Source organism: Hemitrygon akajei, chromosome 15, assembly GCF_048418815.1.
Source record: "Hemitrygon akajei chromosome 15, sHemAka1.3, whole genome shotgun sequence".
Lineage (NCBI taxonomy): Eukaryota > Metazoa > Chordata > Chondrichthyes > Myliobatiformes > Dasyatidae > Hemitrygon > Hemitrygon akajei.
In genome coordinates, this window is record NC_133138.1 from 11931250 (window position 1) to 11955932 (window position 24683).

The 24683-nt window shown below is 41.5% G+C and overlaps 1 protein-coding gene across 4 annotated transcripts in view; it reads right to left on the reverse strand.

Annotated features, from left to right (window-relative positions):
- The window catches only part of LOC140739168 (organic cation/carnitine transporter 2-like), a 62516-nt gene that overhangs the window by 21902 nt on the left and 15931 nt on the right, over positions 1-24683 (reverse strand). For 2 of the 4 annotated variants that reach the window (XM_073067199.1, XM_073067198.1), the window contains exons 4-9: positions 18634-18805; positions 16584-16710; positions 15345-15445; positions 11313-11527; positions 8636-8818; positions 6138-6273 (exon numbers count right to left, since the gene is read on the reverse strand). In XM_073067199.1, the coding sequence (XP_072923300.1) occupies positions 6138-6273; positions 8636-8818; positions 11313-11527; positions 15345-15445; positions 16584-16710; positions 18634-18805 (934 nt within the window). The other 2 variants (XM_073067201.1, XM_073067202.1) reach the window with 2 other exon arrangements.

Here is a 24683-nt window from a genome sequence, read left to right on the forward strand (position 1 = left end):
CCTGAAGTCCTTATGCGTCCCCAATAGTGGTGACATGGAAGAAGAATGGGTGAGTGCGCATGTGTGTTGACTACAGGACGTTGAATCGGCGAACTGTCCCTGATCAATATACTGTCCCAAGAGTCGAGGATGCGCTGGCCTGCCTGAGCGGTGCGAAGTGGTTCAGTGTGCTGGATTTAAGAAGTGGGTATTACCAGATCCCGATGAGTGCGGGTGATAAAGAGAAGACCGCTTTTATCTGCCCGCTGGGGTTCTTTCAGTTCGAACAAATGCACCAAGGCATATCGGGAGCCCCAGCCACCTTCCAGAGGCTCATGGAGAGAACTGTGGGGGATATGAATCTGTTAGAGGTGCTGGTGTACCTGGACGATTTGATAGTGTTTGAATCGACTTTGGAGGAACTTGAGGAGAGGCTGTTGAAGGTGTTGGGCCGGCTTAATGAAGAAGGGTTGAAGCTTTCCCTGGACAAATGCCAGTTCTGCAAGTCGTCAGTTAGCTATGTTGGCCATATCATTTCGCGAGAGGGAGTCTCTACTGATCCAACCAAGATAGAGGCCGTGACCACCTGGCCGAGACCCCAGAAAGTGGGCGCTCTGCGCTCATTTTTGGGGTTCTGTGGGTATTACCAGCGATTTGTGAAAGGATACGCCAAAGTGTGTCACCCGTTGACTCAGCTGTTGTGTGGCTATCCCCCGGTGGGAAAGAAAAGGATGGGGGACCAGAGGCAGGACGCTGGAGGATACTGGAACCCGGCGGAACCTTTTTGCTCGAGATGGGATGGTCAATGTGAAGAGGCGTTCCGATCTTTGAAAAGGGCACTGACCCAGGCCCCGGTGTTGGCTTTTGCCGACCCCCAGAAGCCATATGTGCTGCACACGGATGCCAGTCGAGAGGGTGTCAGGGCTGTTCTGTACCAGAAGCATGGCAAAGCATTGAGGCCGGTAGCCTTTGTCAGCCGAAGCTTGTCGCCATCGGAGAGAAACTATCCCACTCACAAGTTGGAGTTCCTGGCGCTGAAGTGGGCGGTGGTGGACAAGTTGGGCGATTACCTGTACGGAGCCAAGTTTGAGGTGCGAACGGATAACAATCCGCTCACTTATATTTTGACTTCGGCAAAGCTGGATGCCACAGGACATCGGTGGCTGGCGGCCTTGTCGGTATATGATTTCAGCCTGAGGTACCGGCCCGGAAGCAAGAATGTCGATGCGGATGCTTTGTCTCGTCGGGAGCCGGGGGAACAGGAGAGGGATGAGGAGTGGGAGAGTGTCCCTGCCCCTGGAGTGAAGGCGATGTGTCAGTTTGCTATCACCGTGAAGGCCGAGGGAAGAGGAAGGCTGGAGCAAGCCGTGGACCATTTGGGGGTTTTTGACGACGCCATACCCCTAGCTTACTGTGACCTGACCGCACTGCGGACTAAACAGTTGCCGGAACTGAGTCCGGGGGAAGTGGCAGCTGCTCAGCAAAAAGACCCGGGCATTGGCACAGTGTGGAGAGCGGTCGAGAGGGGGGATGGGGCGTTGGCTGAGAAGGCGAAACACCCATTCGTGCCCCTGTTGTTGAAGGAGTGGTCTCGGTTGAAGTTAAAGAACAAAATCTTGTACCGGGTAACGGCGCCTCCGGAACAACCCCACTGTTGGCAACTGGTCCTGCCGGAGGAGTATCGGCAGGCTGTACTCCAGGCCCTACATGATGATTCTGGACACTTGGGGGTGGAAAAGACCTATGGATTACTCAAAGACTGGTTCTACTGGCCCCGGATGAGGGGGGAAGTCAAAGAATACTGTAGGGGCTGCAGTCGTTGCATCTGGAGGAAGACCCTGCCCGCGTTGGCGGCTCCACTGTCGCACTTACAGAGTGCGGGACCTCTGGACCTGGTATGTATGGATTTTCTGTCGATTGAACCTGACACCAGCAACACCGCGAATGTCTTAGTCATCACCGATCATTACACTCGCTATGCTCAGGCATTTCCCACTAAGAATCAGAAGGCGACGACAGTGGCGAAGGTGTTATGGGAGAAGTATTTTGTTCATTACGGCCTTCCCAGGCGAATCCATAGCGATCAGGGGTGGGACTTTGAGAGCCGCCTTATCCATGAATTACTGACTATGCGTGGGGTTGAGAAATCCAGGACTACACCGTATCACCCACAGGGAGATCCGCAGCCAGAGAGGTTCAACCGGACCCTGTTGGATATGCTCGGGACGCTGGAGATTGGGCAGAAAAGCAGGTGGAGTCGTCATATTGGACAATTGGTTCACTGTTACAATTGTACTCGCAATTATGCTACAGGATATTCGCCCTATTATCTGATGTTCGGGCGGGAAGCAAGGTTGCCCATTGACTTGTGTTTTGGGGGTGAAGTGGGTGAATTACCCGGGAAGTCCCATCTAAAGTATGTGTCCGACATGAAGAGGGAGTTACAGCGGGCGTACGAGTTGGCTGAGGCGGCGGCTACCAAACAAAATCAGAGGAATAAGATGCGGTATGATCGAAAGGTGAAGTTTGTTCAATTATTGCCGGGCGACCGGGTCCTTTTACGGAATTTGGGACTCCCTGGTAAGCACAAGTTGGCAGACCGATGGGCGGCCAGCCCCTATGTAATAGAGAGCCAGATGCCGAACCTGCCAGTTTACCGGGTGAAACCTGAGGATGGGAAAGGGCCTATCAAGGTACTCCATCGGAATCACCTGCTGCTGCTGGGTCAAGCGGTGCAGGTGGATACGGAGCCAGAGTGGGAGGTTACACCCAGTACAAGGACTCTGCGAGGGCACAGAGAAAGGGAGGAGCCCACTGCTGAAGAGCGGGGACGGGTCCCTCGCCCGGAAATGGCTACTGATTCGGAAGAGGACGACTCAGATGAGTGGCCCCTGTTCCCATTCGCTGGTGCTCCAGTACCAGGAGAGGAGGCTCCTGGCCCTTCCCATACTGAATTGGGTGAGAGGAGGGAAGGTCTTAAGGGTCAGATGGAGAGGCAGCCAACAGTGGTGGGAAAGAGGGTGGAGCCCGAGCGTGAGCCGGAGAGATCTCAGGTGAGGGAGGACCCCCATGAGGAAGGGGGTGAGGGTCTGTCAGGAAGATCTGGGGTGTCTGAGACAGTGGGTTCGCAGGTGAAGAGGGAGCCCAGTGGGGCAGAAGGGGTATGGAGATCTCAGAGGATTAGGCGCACCCGGAGCGGTTGACGTATGTGGTACCAGGAGAACCGAGTGTGATTTCTACTGCTCTGGGTAGTTATGTCACTGCTTTCTGCACCTGGGTTGGGTTTTGTGTGTTGCAAGAAGCTTTGGGGAACTCTAGTAATGCCATGAGGGCATGACATTTGCTGGTGGGGAGAGAATGTACAATGTCCTGTGTATGTTACTAAAAAGGGCTTCTTTGGTTTGTTACGAGTAGGAATGCTTCTTTGTCTGTTAAAAGTTTCTCTCGCCGTTGTTTCGCTTTAGAATGGCTGATATGGTAATTGTATTCATTTGTTAATCAATGGGGAATGTTATTGTGTTTTGTGAGGCTGGGAACTTGGGGGAGGGGTTGCGCGGGCTTGGGGTGTGAGGAGAGTTGGGAGGAGAGACGGACGAGGAAGGTGGACGGGCGCTGGACGGCTCGTAGGACCACCGCGACTGGCACTGGACGGCTCGTAAGACCACCGGGGTGGTCCCAGGGGTGACGACGTGGCTGTCGGATGGTTCGTTGATTGAGCTCCTACGATGTGCACTACACTGACTGAACTTTGATAAGTTGGCGCCTTTTGTTTTTTTCTTTCCTTGTATATATATATTGTATTGCCTAATACTTCTTTAGTTAATGTTAGTAAATTCTATAATGTGTATTTCATAACGGTATTTGGTATGAAGTTGATACGGTGAGTGGCACGAGGCATAAACTCGATTCTCACAGCACCTGCGTGTACGGGAGGTGGGTTGGTGTGTGGCTGGATCTCCTTTTCCCCTAGACATATACCAGCCTTTGTGGGTAAGTGTTACTTTGGTTTTAACTCAATTAGTTTGAGTGCCAGCCACTATCAGCATGGGATGTGAAAATTGAACAATGCAACATTATACAACACATTCTTCCATGTGGGTTACCTATATGCAAAGTTGAAACAACGTATCCATACATTTCTTGTGAAAATTATGGTCAAACAAGGAGGAAAACTTTTAAGCAAGTAAATAATGAGACAACCTGGCACCGTTTTCTGTATTGTGCATTTCTAACATTAAAACCTGATGTAAACAAATGCCCAATAAGCTTAATTTGACTGACACCTTTCAATTATGTGACATTCATATTTTCACTATCTTCTTTTTCTTTAACCAAGTAGAATTAAAGAATAATAAAAAGTCATTCCACCAAATGAGTTCATGCTGGATTTTCTAATACAATTTCTTTCCTGTAGCTTTGCAAACTCAGTACTGTAGAAAGCTCCACCACTCTTACTGGCTCTCTTTCTCTCTCCGATTCAATACTTTGATATGCCCTTATCTGATCTGAAAAGGTATTTATGGCTGTTGTCATTTCAGTAACACACTTTATGTTTTAATATTAGCTCTGTTTCTTCTTTTACAGATATCTTTCTGGCTTGCTGTCTTAGTCTTGGAACATAATTTTACTATTTGCCTTGTATTTATTACAAATGTTTTGTTTTAGCAAAATAGTCTTCAGATATTTCAACCTCTCCTTTATTTTCATTTTATTAATCATCATTTTCTTGATTGATTTAATATACTGGTTCTGACCCCATTTCTCCATCTGCTTCAAACGTAACACCATAATCTAAAATGAATCCAAACTTTCAGAGTAGCCACTTTTTCACATTATTTTCTTTTAACATATTCTTTGCAGCTGCATATTGCTATTTGTCTTAACTGACCATCACAGTTTGGCTCCCACCTTATGAGATCAATAAATATAACAATTCAAATCACTGCTGAAGTTCCCCAAGAGAGTATCCTATTGTCCATAATCTTTAACTGTTTCATGAATGACCTATTAACATTGGGCTAGAACTCAGGGTATTTACTAATGATTGCACAGGTTACAACATCTTAACAAATAAAACAGCATTTACCTGCTATCGCAAGGACAAGCCAACAATAAGTTTTGAGATGACACGTGACAATTAAATTTCAGACCATGGAATGGCCATCTCCAACAAAGGAGGCAAAAAAGCACCTATTCTAGACATTCACTGGCACTTCTGAAATTTCCTCAACATTTCCATACATACTATGGCTAAAGGAGATCTGAAGCTTGGCACCAGGTAGCAAATGGCCATCTTCTAATATGTAAGCCTTTTTATCATCTGCAGCAGAAATATTACTATATTCCATGCTTGGCCAGATGTTTGCAACTTCTCCAACATTTAAGATGCTCAAGACATTTCAAGGAATAGCTGGCCTGCATGATCAGCACCCTATCTGCTGCTCCATTCATTCACCACCTCCATCATCACACTGTAGCTGTAGATTGATAGATAGATAGATACTTTATTCATCCCCATGGGGAAATTCAACGTTTTTTCCAATGTCCCATACACTTATTGTAGCAAAACTAATTACATACAATACTTAACTCAGTAAAAATATGATATGCATCTAAAATCACCCTCTCAAAAACTTAAATACATTGAGTCCTAACCCCGGCACTATAACATATCTTACTCCTGGCGGTTGAATTGTAAAGCCGAATGGCATTGGGGAGTATTGGGAGAGAACAATACCTGCATTCCTCTTTTCTCAGGCTGCTTTGTCAACTCTGTGACCACTAAGATTGACAAAGACAATGGTTTTAAGCTAATTCCATGACCTACAGTTTCCTGTTCAAGTCAAACAATTCTCACATGAAAATTTACTTTTTTTAGTGTATGGAGATACAGCCTGGAATAGGCCCAGCGACTCCTGATTTATTCCTAACCTAATCACAGGACAATTTATAATGACCAATTAACCTACCAACCAGTACATCTTTGGACCATGAGAGGAAACCAGAGCATCTGGAGGAAACTGCTAAAAATGACTTACACCTTTTTGTCTTCAGTGTAAACAAATCTGAGGCACTTTCTACAACAAACCTGCAGTTACTTAGGGCAGAACTTTTTTTTTAAATTAAATGACTGAATCATTAGGACTACATATACTTACCACTTAACTTTTTGCATTTGGTTAATGGTATCTGGAAGAGGAGTATTACATGTTTCTGGCAGAAACAAAACCGCAATTGCTGCGAAAATTGTCAAAGCCGCTATCAAATTCAGTGACACATTTTCCTGATAAGCATCTGTCAAAATAAAGTGAACATTTACTTCAAAATGAACCTCAACAGATGCATATAACAAGCATGGGAGCTTCATGTAACTGAGGCCCAAATGCACTCAAAGCTATTTCCACTGCATGTATATCCAAGTGATTTCCAATTTGGTTTATTTCCACAATGTCCCTGATTTGGCTGCTCTGTTATCTCTTGTCAATGAGGAGATGAGATGGGAAACTTTTTAAATCATCTGCTTGGGAATGGAACTAGAATTAGTTTGCTATTTTGTCGTAATTTCCACGAATACAAGACTCTCCACCCACATGTTAGTGGACATTTAGAAAAATATTGCAGGAGCATAAAGACAAAACCTTTCTTGTTTTATTTTTCTGTTCTATTAGGACATTGACATACGGTACTTATTTGACATTTTTTATTGCAGAGTGCTTTGCATCCTGAGCAAATGTGATCATTGCTATGTTTTAAATTTGAAATAAGTGAGAACACGTACATAGAGTCTACCATTCCTTTCTATAAGCACTTACTCAAGTAAACAAAAACTTATTTTGCATTTTTCACCCTTTAAAATGGTATCAGTATTTGATATCTCCATATTGACTTTCTCTATGAAAGAACAGCAAATTTTACAGATAAATAGTCATAAAGAAATCTGAGCTTCAATTCTGAACCTATATTTTGAAAATCACATTTTGGATTAGAAAACTACCTGTTTCAATCCATGAATTAGGAAACTGGGATTTGATAAGTATATTAGTGCACCATTTGCTATGAGAAAAGCGTAAGTACCCGTCAAATGGGACCTGACAGCTGTGAACCAATTGGAGAACCAATTTGCAACAACATGCGACATTGAAACAAACTAGGTATTTTTTATATCAGTTTCAACAACAGATGTTAAAGGTTTGTTTACATTTTAAGCTACCAATTAGGATGACATTGTCATCAGTCAATCTTAAATTAATAAAAGAAATTACATTTAAAGTTAACAGTTCCAATCAACTCTACATAAACCAAAAGGCCTGAAATTTCACTGCACCTTAGCACCTGAATGGCAGTTTTATGGCAATGAGCATATTCAGGCAATAACACTTTTGATTGTGGTCAATTGCTTGTAAATTCAGTAGCACCTGAGGCCGAAACACAAGAACAACCCTTCACACAGCTTGACGGGTATAAACTACCGGTAAATGATGGAAATTAGATAGATCTAAGATCGATTCTCAAGGGAATATGGGATAGAGATATGGGAACAGGATCATACTTTGGAATTTGGAAGCAGTCACCTGTCAGTGATCAAAGGGGGTTGACAGTTGGGATGTTTATGATTAGCGGTTATGGGTTCCAATAAAGTAATTGGCATGTGGTTCAGGATGGGTGAAGATGATCAGTTCTGGAGATAAGAAGTTTGAATTAAGTGGGTAGGGGGGCTATGGGAGAGGAGGTAATTAAGTAGAAGGGCTGACTTGTGTATTTGCACTAGCCTCAGTCCCCTCAGGTACACCAAAAGCCTGCTTTCTTACGCATGAATGGCAAAGGCTACCCACATTTAAGCAAAATTAGAATGAAAATTGCATCTCTATGTGCCTAGGTCCTGTGTGCATTACACAATGGACACACAGGAACTTAGAATGGAAACTAATGGAAATCTTCAGTTTTTATTCAGGAACTTTAATAGAATTGAACCAAGCAACTCACAAAGAAACAAAGCAGTACATGTAACAAATGAAATGCTGGAGGAACTCAGCAGACCAGGCCGAGTTCCTCAGTATTTTGTGTGTGTTGCTTTTGGATTTCTAGGATCTGCAAATTTTCTCATGTTTGTCACAAATAAGCAATGCTTTTTGAACAGTGAAAGCAGATCAGATCAGTACTCTTCCCGGCGCTGTCCTCACTTCATTGATGCTTACAGATCATGGAAGAGCTCAGGGTTACCAAGGGGTTTTGAACGTTCCCAGCCTACTTTGAAGCAGAAGGACAAACAGAAAGGTACAAAACTCCCCTGAGTGCAATCTGCCTAGACCTATAAATGACCATGTTGGTCAAGCCAACAGGCAACTTTTCCCCCAGAATGGCCTATTCTCTCCTCCAAACCTGAAAGTGTACTGTAAGTGGGAGTGTAACATCAGGTACTCAGGGTCTGTGGGGAGAACACCAGTAATGCACCCACATCCAGTCTCCTCTCACTGTTGCTCTGAAATTCATTGTTAGACTCATGTAGTCTACAGAATTTTAAATACAAGGAAGCCTTTCTTTCTGCTTAAAGACCTCACTGCAAAGAAAAGACCGATAGCTCCATTAAGAAATTATTTAGAAAGCGTCAAACGTCCATACGGTTTATCAGTATAATGGTGATTAATTGTTGCCTTACCAAGCAAAAGAATGTAAGGTGAAATTATGATGCCGATCCTGGATGCCATTGAACTCACTCCGACACCTGTGTTTCTCAGTGGGGTCGGATACAGTTCAGCAGTGTAGATATAAACCATGAAAAAGGCACATGAAGTTCCAAATCTTCCAATTAACACCAGCACTGTAGCAACTATTAAGAGATCTAAAAGAAACAGAAATAGCTGTAGACTGGATGGAAGATGCTCTAATTTGCAAGTATGGACTGTATACATCTGTCCCCATATTTGACACATGGCTTAATTTTCCCCAGTACGTGGTAGTTCCAATGCTAACAATCAAGCTCTGATGTCTTTCCTCTGACATTAAAATTCATGGGAAAATAGCTCTCGAAGTGCAGGTTTCTGGTGACTGAGATCCTGTTTTGAAGATACACAAAATACATTATATTACTGTTAAACATTTTGCTTAATGTAAGTGAGGTGCAGTAAACAACAGCATCTCATTTCCACAACAATAATAATTACAAATACAAATTCTATGGCACACTTACAAGAGACAAAGCAGCTTTAAGTTGACAAAGGCAGATGGAAAAAACAGACACAGCCTTTGAGAGAGATATTGAGCATTTTGGAGATAGTAAATAGTCTTTTATAGGGTTGAAGTAGTTGTCAAAAGGGATATGTATGGTCTGGAAGTTAAAGTCAAAATTGGAGCACAGCGATTACAATATTGTAAGGCAAAATCTGGCAAAGGTAAATTTGCATCAGTTGTTTACAGATAGGTTTTCATCGGCAAGTTTGTGTCATTCAAAAGTGAATTAATGAGGATTGATTAGATCATGTTCCTAAAAAGATGAAAATATGGACATGGAACCCTGGATGTCAAGGGATATTGTGGGTGCCCAAAGATAAAGATACTGAGAAATGAAAATGAGATAACTTCTTTAGGAATATAGCAAATGTTGGGGTGGGGAGAACTTAAAAGTGAAATTAGGAGAATAAAGAGAGGGAAGTGAATATTACTGTTTGACAAGCATTTTGTGTATATTAGGGAGATCAGAATTTGGAATTGAGAATGCAATGCCTTTAGGGGGATACTCTGATACTCTTAATTCAATAACATCCAGGAATTCTCCAGAAGAACTCTTGAATTGTCACTGCTTATAAGCAAGTGGATATGGAGCAAATGCTGGTAAATAATGTTGGTATAAATAGATTGTCAGCATGGACATGATGGGTCAAAAACCGGTTTCTGTGATGTATGATTCTATAGTATTAGGAAAACCAAATGTCAAACGAAATAGTTTATAGAAGGTCATAAATAAAGAAAGTAAAGTGAAATAATTTTTTATTATCAAAGTACATATATGTCACCATATACATCTCTGAGATTCATTTTCCACCAGGCATATTCAGCAGATCTATAGAAAAGTCACTATAACAGGATCATTGAAAAATCAACTAGAGTGCAGAAGACAACAAACTATGCAAATGGAAATAAAAATAAGTAGTAATAAATAATGAGAAGATGAGGTAACAAGATAAAGAGTCTTAAAGTGAGATCATTGGTTGTGGGAACATCTCAATGGATGGGCAAGTGAGTGTAGTTATGCCCTTTTGTTCAAGAGCCTAATAGTTGTGGGGTAGTAACTGTTCATGAACCTTGTGTTGTGAGTCCTGAGGTTCTTGTACCTTCTATCTGATGGCAGCAGTGAGAAAAGAGCATGGCCTGGGTGATGGGGATCTCCAATGGTAGATGCTACTTTCCTACGACAGCATTTCATGTAGATGTGCTCAGTGGTTGGGAGGTCTTTACCGTGATGCACTGCGGCAAATCCACTACCTTCTGTAGGATTTTCCATTCAAAGGCATTGGTGTTCGCATACCAGGTCATGACGCAGCCAGTGAATATACTCTCCACTACACAACTATAGAAGTTTGTCATAATTTTAGATGTCATGCCGAAGCTCCACAGACTCAAAGGAAATATAGGTGCCTCTGTACTTTCTTCACAATGAACTTAGGTGTTGGGTGCAGGCCAGATTCTCTGAAGTAGTAACACCCAAAAATTTAAAGTTGCTAACCCTCTCCACCTCTGATCGTCTGTTTAGAACTGGCTCATGGACCTCTGGTTTTCCTCTCCTGAAGCCTATAAGCAGTTCCTTGGTCTTGCTGATATTGAACAAGAGGTTCTTATTATGATGTCACTCAGCCAAATATTCTATGGCAACCTAGCATGCCGATAACTCACTAACCCTAATCATACACCTTTGGAATTTAGGAGCAAACTGTAAACCTGGAGGAAACCCACACAGTCCTAGGGAGAACGTACATACTCTTAAAAAAATTGAGTGAAAACTGATCTATCCAGATATATTTTAGCTGGTTTTCAATTGGTCACCATGATGTTCATAGAAATGTAGGCAAGGCAGTAGGTAGGCTTCATTTGGACTCTCACGCACATCTGCAGAAGTCAAAATTTGGTCCAGCATCTCGATGTCATATCACCAGTAAAATCAGTGAAGTTATTTGGTGGAAAGAATGTGAAGACTTTCAGAGTTGGCATATTGTACCAGTATGCTAAAACCTCTCAGAAATACAGCTCCTGTATATTTCAACTGACCATGGGACACTACTTTATCATGCCTGTTAACAAATATCACAATAGGATCAATATAGAAGCAGTGTAAAATTTACGTGATGGGATGAGTTGAATGAAGAGCAGGACACTTCCGCCAAGAAAGAGAGCACCTGAAAGGCTGAACTTGTGTGAATATTTCCTGAGGAGAAGCCATGTTGCTACGTTGGCTGGAATCTCTGAGGCAGCAAAGAGGAAACAATTGAGATAGTCATCACCATGGAGATTCGGTATGTTCAATGTCAGGCCATAGTATCCCATTGTTATGATCATCCTGCAAAAACAAATTCAAATACTTCTTGTAAAACATTCTTATGTAATTTCTCTTATATTTTTTAGAATTTCTTTAACTACATTTCAAGTTGTTCAGAGAAGTTGTTGATCCGTGGCTTTTGCAGAATTATTTTAGTGTCATTCACTAACATCAATAGAAGTTTCTTAACTTGGCAGTAAAATAAATTGTATTGGAAGTTATCATGTTGTAAACTCCTCTGTTATCCTGGCAGAATTGCCAGCTATTATCTACCCCAGAAAAAATACTCTGAATAGGGGATAATCATAAAGTTAGGCAGGCTGTAAAAAAGTTATTAAATTTAACAGCAAGACCAAATGAAATAAAACTGGAGAGCTGAAGTTAAATAAAATCTGGTATCTATTAGGTTAATCCTACTACTAAAAGCATTTATGTCTATAACACCACACTCCAACTTCCCCAACCTACACCCTTTGCTTACTCGTCACAACTTTCAGCAATAACTTGTATACATCATCAAAATCACTGCCAACAGTAAGTACAGTATATGTTAGTCAAATTGATGTCATAAATTCTTGCCCTACTTTTGCAAAATGTTACTAGATGCAAATCAATTTTTATCTAATGTGAGGCATTTTAAATCTAGCTGTTAAAATGGATAAATTTACCAGACATTAAAATGAGTATGAAGACCCAACTTAGTGGTGGTCCGGGTTAAAGTATTACTTCTCTTACAAAATGTAGTTGCAAAAGTGGAAAAGGATAAAGCTGAGCCTGTAGTTTCACAAAACTGTTGTGGAGCTCAAAGTGCTGTGAAAGGGGGAATTTGAGGACTAGAGTACAAAATTGGTTTCCAGACTTTCTTCAAGGTGCAAGGAGAGAGGAAGGAAGGACATAAAAGAGCAGTAGTAAAGCAGCTAAGTGATAGATTCTGCAGGACTATTCTCTCCAAAATCTAAAGTGTTTTCTTTAAACATAAAGATCGGTTGGAATATCAGTGGAGAAGGAAAAACTGAATAAAACACTGAATCAATTAAGCACATTTCTAATGTTTTGTATATTTCTTTTGAAACACTTTATTGCAATTAGAGGTACAGCAGGCACTTCAGACCCACTGAATTGTGGCATGTGTAGATTACAATCAGAACTAAGATCAAAATATCATGGATGTCTTTGCTATATGGGAAAGAATGTGAAAGTACATGACAATTATAGTGAAATGAATTTGAGCTGGGAACACAGAATTATTAATGGTGTAATTCTGGGACAACGCGTAACGAGCATCAAAGAATTCACAGAGTAATGACAAAACCACTGGGAGCATTGATATGGTGGAGGATAAACAGCCAGGGGCTCTGGCTATAATGGTACTGATGGTATGTGAGGAAGCAGGGAAAATGTCTCGAATAGTCAAGAGGACATTAAAAAGGATAAGTTCAAAGACAGCAATCTCCACTGTTTATAGTGCAGGAGAACTTCAGATGTTTGCAGCGTTCTGCTTTATCTCCAGATTTCTAAAATCTACAGAATTTCATATCTTACACTTCCAGAACTTTTTTTCTCTTCCTCCTCTGTTTCCATTTTGCTTCTAATTATATCAAATTCTGGGGAGGAAATACAACTGCAAATACTGGAATTCAGAAATAAAAAACTGCTGTAGTCAGCAGGTCAGACAAGTAATGTTAAGGAAAATCAGGGATAATGCTTTATGTTGAACTTTCATCAGAATGATTAAAATGTTGAAATCAACCATTTGTAAGTTATAGAGAAAGTTGTTGTGGGGGAACAAAGAGAATAGTGGTGCTGTTAACTGAGAGAAGGTGATGAAGGCTTCTTAATGTCACCTGATCTGTCTAGAGATCCCTGCTGATTTGATTTGATACAAGTGACCCATTTCACTGAAGGTTTAGATGCACAAATGACCAATGAAATTAATGGTTAATCTAGAGATGATACGAATAATAGGAGATGAATCAAAACTGAGGGGAAAGAAAAATAATCATGGAATTGTGAGATGTATTTGTCATACTACCAATACCGCCAGTCTGTCCTACTTCTATCTCATGTTGCGAAAGCCCTCAGCCATTTCCTATTTCTGTATTTCTGCTCGTCTCCTCTCTTCACACCCATAACTAGAAGAGGTTTTTCACTTGTCCTCCTGACTGCCTCCATATCCAATAGTTCCCCTTCTAGAAATTCCACTGCTATTAATATGATAGCAGCACCAGACACAAGTTCTCTTTCCCTTTCAGCATTTCTCTGTGATTTCCTGATTCAATCTTCCATCTCAGCCAACGTCCACAACCCTTGAAGAAGCTTCCCATGTAGTCACAGGTAATGCAATTACCTCTTTCCAACATCCAGTAGCCTAAACAGTCTTTCATTGAGGTAGTTAACTTGCATTTCATCCAAGTTACTTTACAGCATTTGTTGCTCACAATCTTATTTTCTGCACATTGGTGAAGCCAAACACAGATCTAGTGATCACTTTACAGAATACCTCCATTCAGTCCACAAAGAGAGCCTGAAATTCCAGTTACCTGTCACTTTTATTCAATCTCCAACATTAGACCCGTCTTTGGCTTCCTACAAGATTAATTAGCTTGGCAAGGGGATAATAAACACATAGACTTAAAAGCAGAGCTAGATGGGATCCATCATGAATTTGTTGCAGGCCTTGTGGACCCTTCAGTGAGAACTCTGTCAAATACATCCATGGCAGCTTGAAATCGTGCATTTACCAGAGACAAGCATTAACCATTGTGAATACATGTTAAAAGAGATGAAATCCTTGAGAAACATGGTCACTGAGATATAAGCACCTATCAAGTGTCACCTATTTGTCAATAACCTGCTCACTGTTGATCAGGTTGATCTCCATTTGAACCATTCAACTACAGACCTCAAAGCCTTGGTAATGAATGCCACAGATCAGAGACAAATTCTAGAGTTGAGGTTTAAATTTACAAGCCAGGATGAAACTGTTATATCATTAGCCACTGGCTAAACCAAAATTTACAGAATTAATCTCCTGACTGAAAACTTACCTGGCTCAAGGGAATTTTGCTGTGACTGCTGGTGGTCAATCATTCCAGTCCCAGGATAATGTGGTATAATTTCCTCAAGGGAGTGTCATTGGCTAACCATCTTCATTGTAAAAATCAGAAATGTGAATGTCTACTTATGATTGCTCAATGTTCAGTTTCACTTTCAATTCCTCAGCAAATGAAACAACTTAGGCCAGCAGGTAGCAAGAGCCAGAAAACATTCAGACATGGTCCGATACGTACTTTCTACCTCCAAAGTGCCGGACAATGAGACTGCCTTCAACAAGATTGTGCTTAATTACCTGTCATTGACATTCAATACCATTACTACTGAACATCATGGAGGTCATTAGAAGCCATAAACTCATCTGCACCACCTATACAAATGTTGTTGTCAAAGAGCAGGTCAGATTCATGATGTTCTGTGGTGAGCGATTCATTTCCCAAAATCTCAATGGCTTTCCAATATCCACATGGCGCACATGAGAAGTGTGGCAGAATTCTCTCCATTTGCGCAGACCAGTGCAACTCCAGCGCATTCTCACAATTTAACACCAACTAGAACCAAGTAGCTGACATGTTTGGCACACCAGTCACCACATTGAACATTCCTTGCCTCCAGCAGAGGCTTTAGTATGCACTAGTCACACAATACACAACCTTTAATCAGGCTGGCCACTTTGACAACACATCCCATCAAGGCCAGTAACTGCATGAAAACCCTGCATCTGCAGTTTCTCAATGGCTCTCAATGTGTATATCTCTGTAGATTTCTTGATTTGAATACTTACCAGACCAGAACGTTAATGATTGTGATGGCTCGGATATTACAGGTTTTTAACAACTGAGTAAATGGAACAGATTTTACTTCATTATTCTTTATGTATTCAAGCTGGAAGAAAAGCGGAGAATCAAAATTGCATTATCTTAGCAAAAAAATGTCTGTATTATTTTCCACATCTCTTGGATCATGTGAATGATCCAGAAGACTGATTATTCACAATTTGCCTTGTGACTTTTTATGTGGATTTCCAGAAACATTGCAAGCATTTTTCACCACTTTCCAGAAGTAAGAATCATTCCTATTCTCAAATCACCAGCAATTCCTGCCTAGTGGAAAATGAATTTGAACACAATGATTCCTCTGGCTTTGTAAAATGAGCTGAAAATTCTCCTGATTTAAGTTTCAATAAGGTTCTAGACAAATACAAAATCTAAATGTTTAATTGTATGAACTGTGCAAATGGTGCTTTTAAACTTAGTTAAAGGTTTTGTAGAACAGGACATTTTTTTAATAAAATGACTGTTTCAGCAGGAGACTCCACTTGTTACCATTGGTTGTCTTTTTTGAAGATTTCATAGTAGTTCCACTATTTTGAAATAGCGACATTGAAATAGCAACGCAAAAGCTGATCGTTTTCATTCCCTTGCTATTACAAACCATGGAGTTCATTTCCACTAAAATAGTGGTTCATAAGATAAGGCCGAGGAGAAGGCTGCATGATTTGGAGAGGGAATGGAGAATTGACCTAGCCAAAGATCAGAGAGTTATTGTAATACAGTATACTTCTTACGAAGTGATGGTACAAGCTAAAGGACATCCCTAAATTCCCATTAATTATAAAAATGATCCAGAAATAATTTTATCCAAAGAGTGTCATAACATACAATTCATATTGATCTTTTGATTTGTGCAGTTAATATGTACAGCTGCATGTTTGTCAGAATATTTATGTTTTATTTTATGCATTGAAGCCCCAGCTGCAAATGTATATTGATTTGCTTATGGGCAAAGTCAATTTAGACTTGCCTGTGAAATTATTAATGGTCAAGTAGTCAGGTGAACACACATTATCTGAGCATGTGTGAGAAAAATGCTAAGGGAGTGGTATCTGTAGAATCAAACCAGATCAAGGAGTAAACACATTTTGAATGGAATAGAAATTTAAATAACTGAGAGAAGCATGTTGCTCTATATTGAAAGGACTGAAGAACCACAGAGAAACAAAAAGATACTATTGTCGCAATACCTCAAGTTCACTGAAAATCTTCGGTGGTGGAGTGACACCATTTTTCTTTGCTATGTGTCGAATTACTGATTCAGCCTCCTCTACCTTTCCTTTAGACAGTAGCCAGCGTGGAGATTCTGGAATAAACCTAGAATTAAATGAGTTATTTTATAACATGACTAATGAAGGCCAAAAGGACTTGAGTATTTACTATTAATATACTCCTTAATAATAAATATCCTGCCACTGTCTGGAAGGAGCTGATACGTTCTCCCCCTGACTGCATGGATTTCCTCCGGGTGCTCTGGTTTCCTCCCATATTCCAAAGAAGTGCCAGTTGGTAGGCTAATTGGACATTATAAATTGTCCCATGGTTAGGCTAGCATTAAATTGAGGGATTGCTGGGTGGCGTGTAATTTATTTATTTGTATGTCAATAAATAAATACATTAATCATGAAATTGTATTCAAATTTATTAGCAGGCTCAGAAATGACAAAAGATTATGAGATGTGTGGTTTTCATGTGGATTTTAACTTTTGAAAAGTTATACTGCAAAAGAACCACTGGTGAAAAACATTAATGGAAATCTTTCAGCAACAACACCAGAGTGAAAAATACCCACGTCAGAGTAATATTGCCATTAAATTAATACCTAAAAGGCACTACATAGTAGCATAAATATATAATCTTTTGTCTTGAAAATTCATCCCATTGAGCTAACTGTCAAAGAGAGTAGAATGTGTTTTTCCAGATTATGTTATATTGGAAAGCTGGCCAGGGATATATTGTGTCACATACATATAGGGACTAGAAAAATGTGATTAGAAATTCACCTGATCCATAATAGCAAATAAAGCTCAGCATACTCCAAATAAATCTAATTCCTGGGTTTAGATCTCAATCTATTTGTAGAAGTTCAAACATATTTTCATTAGGCAACATTTCAAATAATACGTCATTCAATTTAGTGATGCTCTCCGCATTTTAGCCATGCAGCCAATACTTCAGGTCTAAATAAAGGTAGCCACTTTCCCCTTTCACTAAGCCAAATACCTATTGTATGTGGTGAAGCTTCCTCAATAAAAGAAGGAATTTTGTCCCTCTCCCATATTTTCTTGCAACATGGTCAGAAGCCATTTGGCCCCTCAAGTCCATGCTGATCCATAAAGCCATCCATTCCCCACTAATTATCCTATATCCTATCCTTGCCATATTCCCATTGACTCTCCTATGAATCTATCATTTACTAATATATTAGGAGCAATTTACAGTGGCAAATTTACCTATCTATGCAGAAGAAGAAAAACAGAGCATGAATATAGCAAAAAAACAAGCTCCACACGAGCAGTAAGGAGGATAATAGGTATGAGTTTAGTACACCATTCTAATGCTGTGCTGAAGTCATACACAATGTTCAAAGTGAGGTTACTTTGACAATGATATTGCAGTGAAGCACTATTCTGTCAACAGCAGCAATCCATTCTCTATATTCACATTAAGGATGCAATCCACAAATGGATAAACAAATATATGAATTAAAAATTCAGAATCGGTAGGTTTTCTTTTTTGCTTTTCCATCAATCTTATTTGCTAATAATTATGACATAATTGCTACTGGGTGTAGAAGCCAGAATAGCTTTGACACTGGGAAAGGTGAAGTCACAACATCTCAATTTAGGGTAAGTGTCAAATAGCACATCTTATAAATGTGATAAAGTTGTAAGGATCTGTAAAGAAATTTGAATTTGGGAGGAATCCAACTAACCCAGATGCAAAGATTGATTCAATATTGTGGGTACTTGGCATAATCAAGGTGATGTTATTGCACAGCTGAAGTTACTTTCAGACCCAGCCTCATTGGTTAGAGACATCCAGCAATATATGATCATATGATCAATATATGATTTTTTTTTTACTGAGTTAAGTATTGTATGTAATTAGTTTTGCTACAACAAGTGTATGGGACATTGGAAAAAAGTTGAATTTCCCAATGGGGATGAATAAAGTATCTATCTATCTATCTATCTATCCTGTTGATTAAATGTGTTTAAAATTGAAATGTTTACATACCACCACAAAGGAATGTACAACAAACAGCAGAGAGCCAGGGTCACTATTAGAGTCTGCCATTCTCTTATGAAATATGCAACAAAGGGCAGGAACATATAGCCCAAGGCAAAAAAGACACCAACTCCAAATGTAGAGTAGGTAATCCGCATGGAATCCGTAAGAAGTTCAGATCCTGCAAGAAGAATACAACCAGGTTCAGTGTACCGTGAGCTTACGTTGATTGAATGTCACTCTGAAACATTGACAGTGATGTGATCTTAGAACATCAATAGAACATAGAAATCTAATGCACATTACAGGCCCTTTCACCTACAATGTTGTGCTGACCAGGTAACCTACTGTGAAAAATGCCTAGAATTACCCTACTACATAGCCCTGCATTTTTCTAAGCTGCATGTATCTATCTGAGAATTTCTTAAAAGACCCTATTATATCCACCTCCTTCACTGTGGTTCAGCAAACTTAAATAGTTTTGGAGCTAAACTGAGCCACACAATCATATAGTGTGTATAAAAAAGTATTCACCTCCTTGGAAGTTTCCATGTTTTATTGTTTTACAACATAGAATCTCAGTGGATTTAATTTGGCTTTTTTTTTGACACTAATCAACAGAAAAAAGACTTGTGTCAAAGTGAAAACAGATCTCTACAAAGTGATCTAAATCAATTGCAAATATAAAATACAAAATAATTGATTGCATGAGTAAACATCCCTTTAATGTGACATACCAAATCTCACTGGAAGCACCAATTGGTTCTAGAAGTCACATAATTACTTAAATGGAAATCTCCATGTACAGTTAAGAAGGCGTTTCAATTGAGTGTAGTAAAAATAAACCAGTATTGAAAGGTCCAATTGCTGTTGAGTCAGTATCCTGGCAAAAACTACACCATGGAGATAAAAGAACACTCCAAGCAACTCTGCGAAAAGGTTATTGAAAAGCAGAAGTCAGGAGATGGATACCGAAGATACCACAGTAAAGTTAAGTCTATCATCAAGAAATGGAAAAATATGGCACAGCTGCAAATCTGCATTGAGCAGGCCATCCTCAAAAACTGAGTGACTGGACAAGAAGAGGTGCAGTGAGGGAGGCCCTCAAGAGATCTACGACAACTTTGGAGAGTTACTAGCTTCAATGGCTGAGATGGAAGAGACTGTGCATACAACAACTGTCGCCCAGGTGCCTCACCAGTTACGGATTTATGGGAGAATGACAAAAAGAGAAAGCTACTGTTGAAAAAAAAACTCACATGGAATCTCAGCTAGAGATTGCCAGAAGGCATGTGGGAGAATCTGAAGTCAGCTGAAAGAAGGTTCTATGGTATGACAAAACCAAAATTGAGCTTTTCAGCCATCGGACTAAATGTTATGTTTGGCATAAGCCAAACACCACACATCATCAAAACACACCATCCCTACTGTGAAGCATGGTGGAGGTTGCATCATGCTGGGGGGATGCTTCACTGTGGCAGGCCCTGGAAAGATACTGAAGATAGAGGGTAAAATGAATACAGCAAAATACAAGGGAATCCCTGGAGGAAAACCTGATGCAATTTGCAAGAGAACTGCAACTTGGAAGAAGATTTTGTTTTCCAGCAAGACAATGACCCCAAGTATAAAGCCAAAGCTACACAGGAATAACTAATAGCAACAAAGTTAATGTCCTGGAGTGTCCAAGTCAGAATCCAGACCTCAATCTACAAATGTAATTGAGAATCTGTTGCTGAACTTGAAAAGGACTGTTAACTCACGATCCCCATGCAATCTGACAGAGCTTGAGTAGTTCTGTAAAGAAGAATGGGGCAAAATTGCAGTGTCCAGATGTGCAAAGCTGACAGACTCAAGGCTGTAATTGCTGCTAAAGATGCAACTACTAAATACTGACCTGAAGGGGGTGAATACTTGTGCACTCGGATATTTTGTGTTTCATATTTGTAATTAATTCCTTAAGGTTTTTATGCTCTTAATGGCATGTGCCTCAAATAACCACTGACAACCAAGTCCAGCTCCTGGCCTTCATGTGTGGTTTAGCTACTAAGCCCAGCAGAACTGTTTCTTCAGACAGGAGAAGGGGCAAAGGCAGGTTACTGTATCGGTCTATGCTGTTCCGTTGGGTCCATCAGATGCGTGGAGAGGAGGAGCTTTTTCTCAATATCTTACTGCCCTGGCTTGCACATCTGGACAGCTGTGACACAACATGGTTGACCCTGACCGACAGTGATCTCAATTCAGATCACTTTGTAGAGATCTGTTTTCACTTTGACATGGAAGTCTTTTTCTGTTGATCAGTGTAGATCTATTCTGATTAAATGTTGTAAAACAATAAAACACAAGAACTTCCGGGGGTGGGGGGGGGGGGGGTGTGGTGGTGAATACTTTTTATAGGCACTGTAGGTATAAAGTGAGCAGAGCCCAGTGGTGTACCTGTGCTAATGGTGAGAATGGAGGATATGTTGTTGCCAATCTTACAGACTGGGCTCTGCCTGTAAGATAGTTCTAGTTCAAGTTCAACTTTAATTGTCATTCAACCAGACCAAATTGAGAATCCAGTAGCACAGGGAGGGACTGAGGCTAAGATCTGGGATCTTGCTGATGAGTTTCATGGTGATGACAAGTGTCAATGCTGAGCTGTATTCAATGAAGAGCATCTTGATGGATGCAAGTTTGTATCCCTTGGAATCAAAGAAGAGGAGATGCAGACAGAACCAAGGAATACTGACAGCGAGTGAGGTGGTAATATTATTAAAATGAGGCAAAGATTTAAAAGAGGAGACTAACACCAATAAAAATGTGGCAAAAAGAGGGACAAAGATGAAATTCTGGATGGTGTGGGTTCTCCTTGTTGTTGTGCTCCATGGTGGAGAGGGATTTTCCTGTAATAGACTGGGCTGCATCCACCACTTTTTGTAGGATTTCCCATTCTTGGGCATTGGTGTTTCCATACCAGGCCGCGATGAAGCCTGTCAGTATACTCTTCACTGTGCACCTATAGAGGTTTATCAAAAGTTTAGATGACAGACTGAATCTGGGCAAACTTCTCAGAAAGTAAAGGTGCTGTTGTGCTTTCATTGTAACGGCATTTACATGCTAGTCCCAGGACAGATCCTTTGAACTCTAAGGAATTTAAAGTTAATGACCTCCTCCAGCTCCGATCTTCTAAAGAGCACTATCTCATGGGCCTTCAGTTTCTTTCCCCTATAGTCAATAATCAGCTCTATGGCTAGAACATCCTGTATTTGGGAAGGATGATTAGTAGTTATGCTAAGAAGAAAAAGTCAAAACCAACATAGAAGTCAAAGAGAAGGCATATAATATAATATAATGCATTGGGAGCGTTGTCCCGGATGGCTACATCTGCGCCCGGTGCATCGAGATGCAACTCCTAAGGGACCAATTTAGGGAACTGGAGATGCAGCTCGATGACCTTCGTCTAGTCAGGGAGAGTGAGGAGGTAATAGTGAGGAGTTGCAGGCAGGTGGTCACTCTGGGGCCACGGGGGACAGAGAAATGGGTCACAGTCAGGAGAGGGAAGGGGAAGAGTCAGGTACTAGAGAGTACCCCTGTAGCTGTACCCCTTGACAATAAGTACTCCTGTTTGAGTACAGTCGGGGGCGGACAGTCTACCTGGGGGATCCGACAGTGGCCGTGCCTCTGGCACAGAGTCTGTCCCTGTGGCACAAAAGGGTAGAGAAAGGAAGACGAAGGCATTAGTAATAGGGGACTCTATAGTCAGGGGGTCAGACAGGTGATTGTGAGGACGCAGGAAAGAAACTCGGATGGTAGTTTGCCTCCCAGGTGCCAGGGTCCGGGATGTTTCTGATCGCGTCCAAGATATCCTGTGGTGGGAGGGAGAACAGCCAGAGGTCGTGGTACATATTGGTACCAATGACATAGGTAGGAAAAGGGAAGAGGTCCTGAAAGAAGACTACAGGGAGTTAGGAAAGAAGTTGAAAAGCAGGATCTGAAATGTAGTAATCTCGGAATTACTGCCTGTGCCACGCGACAGTGAGAATAGGAATAGAATGAGGTGGGGGATAAATGCTTGGCTGAGGGAATGAAGCAGGAGGCAGGGATTCAGATTTCTGGATCATTGGGAGCTCTTTTGGGGCGGTGTGACCTGTACAAAAAGGACGGGTTGCACTTGAATCCCAGGGGGACCAATATCCCGGCGGGCAGGTCTGATAGAGCTGTAGGGTTTAAACTAGTTTAGCAGTGGGGTGGCAATCAGAATGTGAGTGCAGGGGTTAAGGTAGAAGGACAAGGGCATGATGCTAAGAGTTCTGAGTTGATGAGGAAGGACAGGCAGGGGTTGAAACATAATTGTAGCTAGTAAAAGGGGTTGAAATGTGTCTATTTCAATGCTAGGAGTATTAGACACAAGGAGGATGAACTTAGAGCATGGATTAGTACATGGAACTATGATGTTGTGGCCATTACTGAAACTTGGATGGAGGAAGGGCAGGATTGGATGATGCAGGTCCCGTGGTTCAGGTGTTTTAAAAGGAATAGCATGGGAGGGTAGAAAAGGGGAGGGGGTGGCATTGCTGGTCACGGCTATAGAAAGGGAGGATGCTGCAGAGGGAATCTCCACTGAGTCGGTCTGGGTGGAAGTCAGAAATAGGAAAGGATCAATCACTGTGCTGGGAGTAGTCTATAGGCCCCCAAATTGCCCTCGGGACACAGGGCAGATAAGTAGGCAGATTTTAGAATGGTGCACAAAATACAGGGTAGTCGTTATGGGTGATTTCAACTTCCCTCATACTGACTGGCACCTCCTGAGTGCAAGGGAGATAGATGGGGTTGAATTTTTCAGGTGTGTTCAGGAAGGATTCCAGTATGTGGACCGGCCGACGAGACGAGAGGCTATACTGGATCGAGTTCTGGGTAACGAACCTGGTCAGGTGACAGACCTCTTGGTGGGGGAGCATTTTGGTGAGAGTGACCACAACTCCCTTAGCTTCAGCATAGCTATGGAAAGGGATAAAATCAGATGAAATGGTAAAGTGCTTAAGTGGGGAAGTGCTAACTTTGAAGGGATGAGGCAGGATCTAGCGAGAGTAAATTGGAAACAGATGTTCAAAGGGGAAAGCACAGAAGGAATGTGGGAGAAGTTTAGGGGCCACTTGAGCTGGGTTCAGGATAGGTTTGTCCCATTGAGGCAAAGAAAAAATTGTAGGAAAAGGGAACCGTGGCTGACAAAACACGTGAGGCAACTCGTCAAGAGGAAAAAGGAAGTAGGAAGTAGAAGGGGCTCATGAGAAATATAGGGTAGACAGGAAGGAGCTAAAGAAAGGACTTAGGAGAGCTCGAAGGGAGCATGAGAAGGCCTTGGCGTGTAGGATTAAGGAGAACCCCAAGGCATTCTATGCGTATGTGAAGAATAGGAGGATGACGAAAACGATAGTGGGACCGCTAAAGGATAAAGAGGACAACATGTGCCTGGAGGCGGAGGAGGTTGGGAGGTCCTAAATGAATACTTTGCTTCAGTATTCACAAGTGAAAAGGATCTTGATCAGGGTGAGGTCAAAATAGAGCAGGCCTGTGTGCTGGACAATGTGGAGATTAAGGAAGAAGCGCTGGCTCTTCTTAAAAACAACAAGATTGATAAATCCCTAGGGCCGGAGATGATACACCCCAGGTTGTTGTGGGAATTGAGAGAAGAGATCGCTGGAGCATTAGCTATGATCTTTGAATCCTCTTTGGCTGCAGGGGAAGTGCCGGAGGACTGGAGAATGGCAAATGTAGTTTCCTTGTTTAAAAAAGGTAATAGGGAGAAACCAGGGAACTATAGACCGGTGAGTCTTACGTCGGTGGTCTTCAAACTACTGGAAAGGATTTACGAGCATTTGGAGAAGTACAGTCTACTCATGGATAGTCAACGTGGCTTTGTGAAGTGAGATCATGCCTCATGAGCCTGATTGAGTTTTTTGAAGAGGTAACAAAAGAAATTGATGCGGGTAGGGCAGTGGATGTGGTCTACATGGACAAATGTCTCTCGTGAGGGCATTTGACAAGGTCCCTCACGAGAGACTCATCCAGAAAGTCATGAG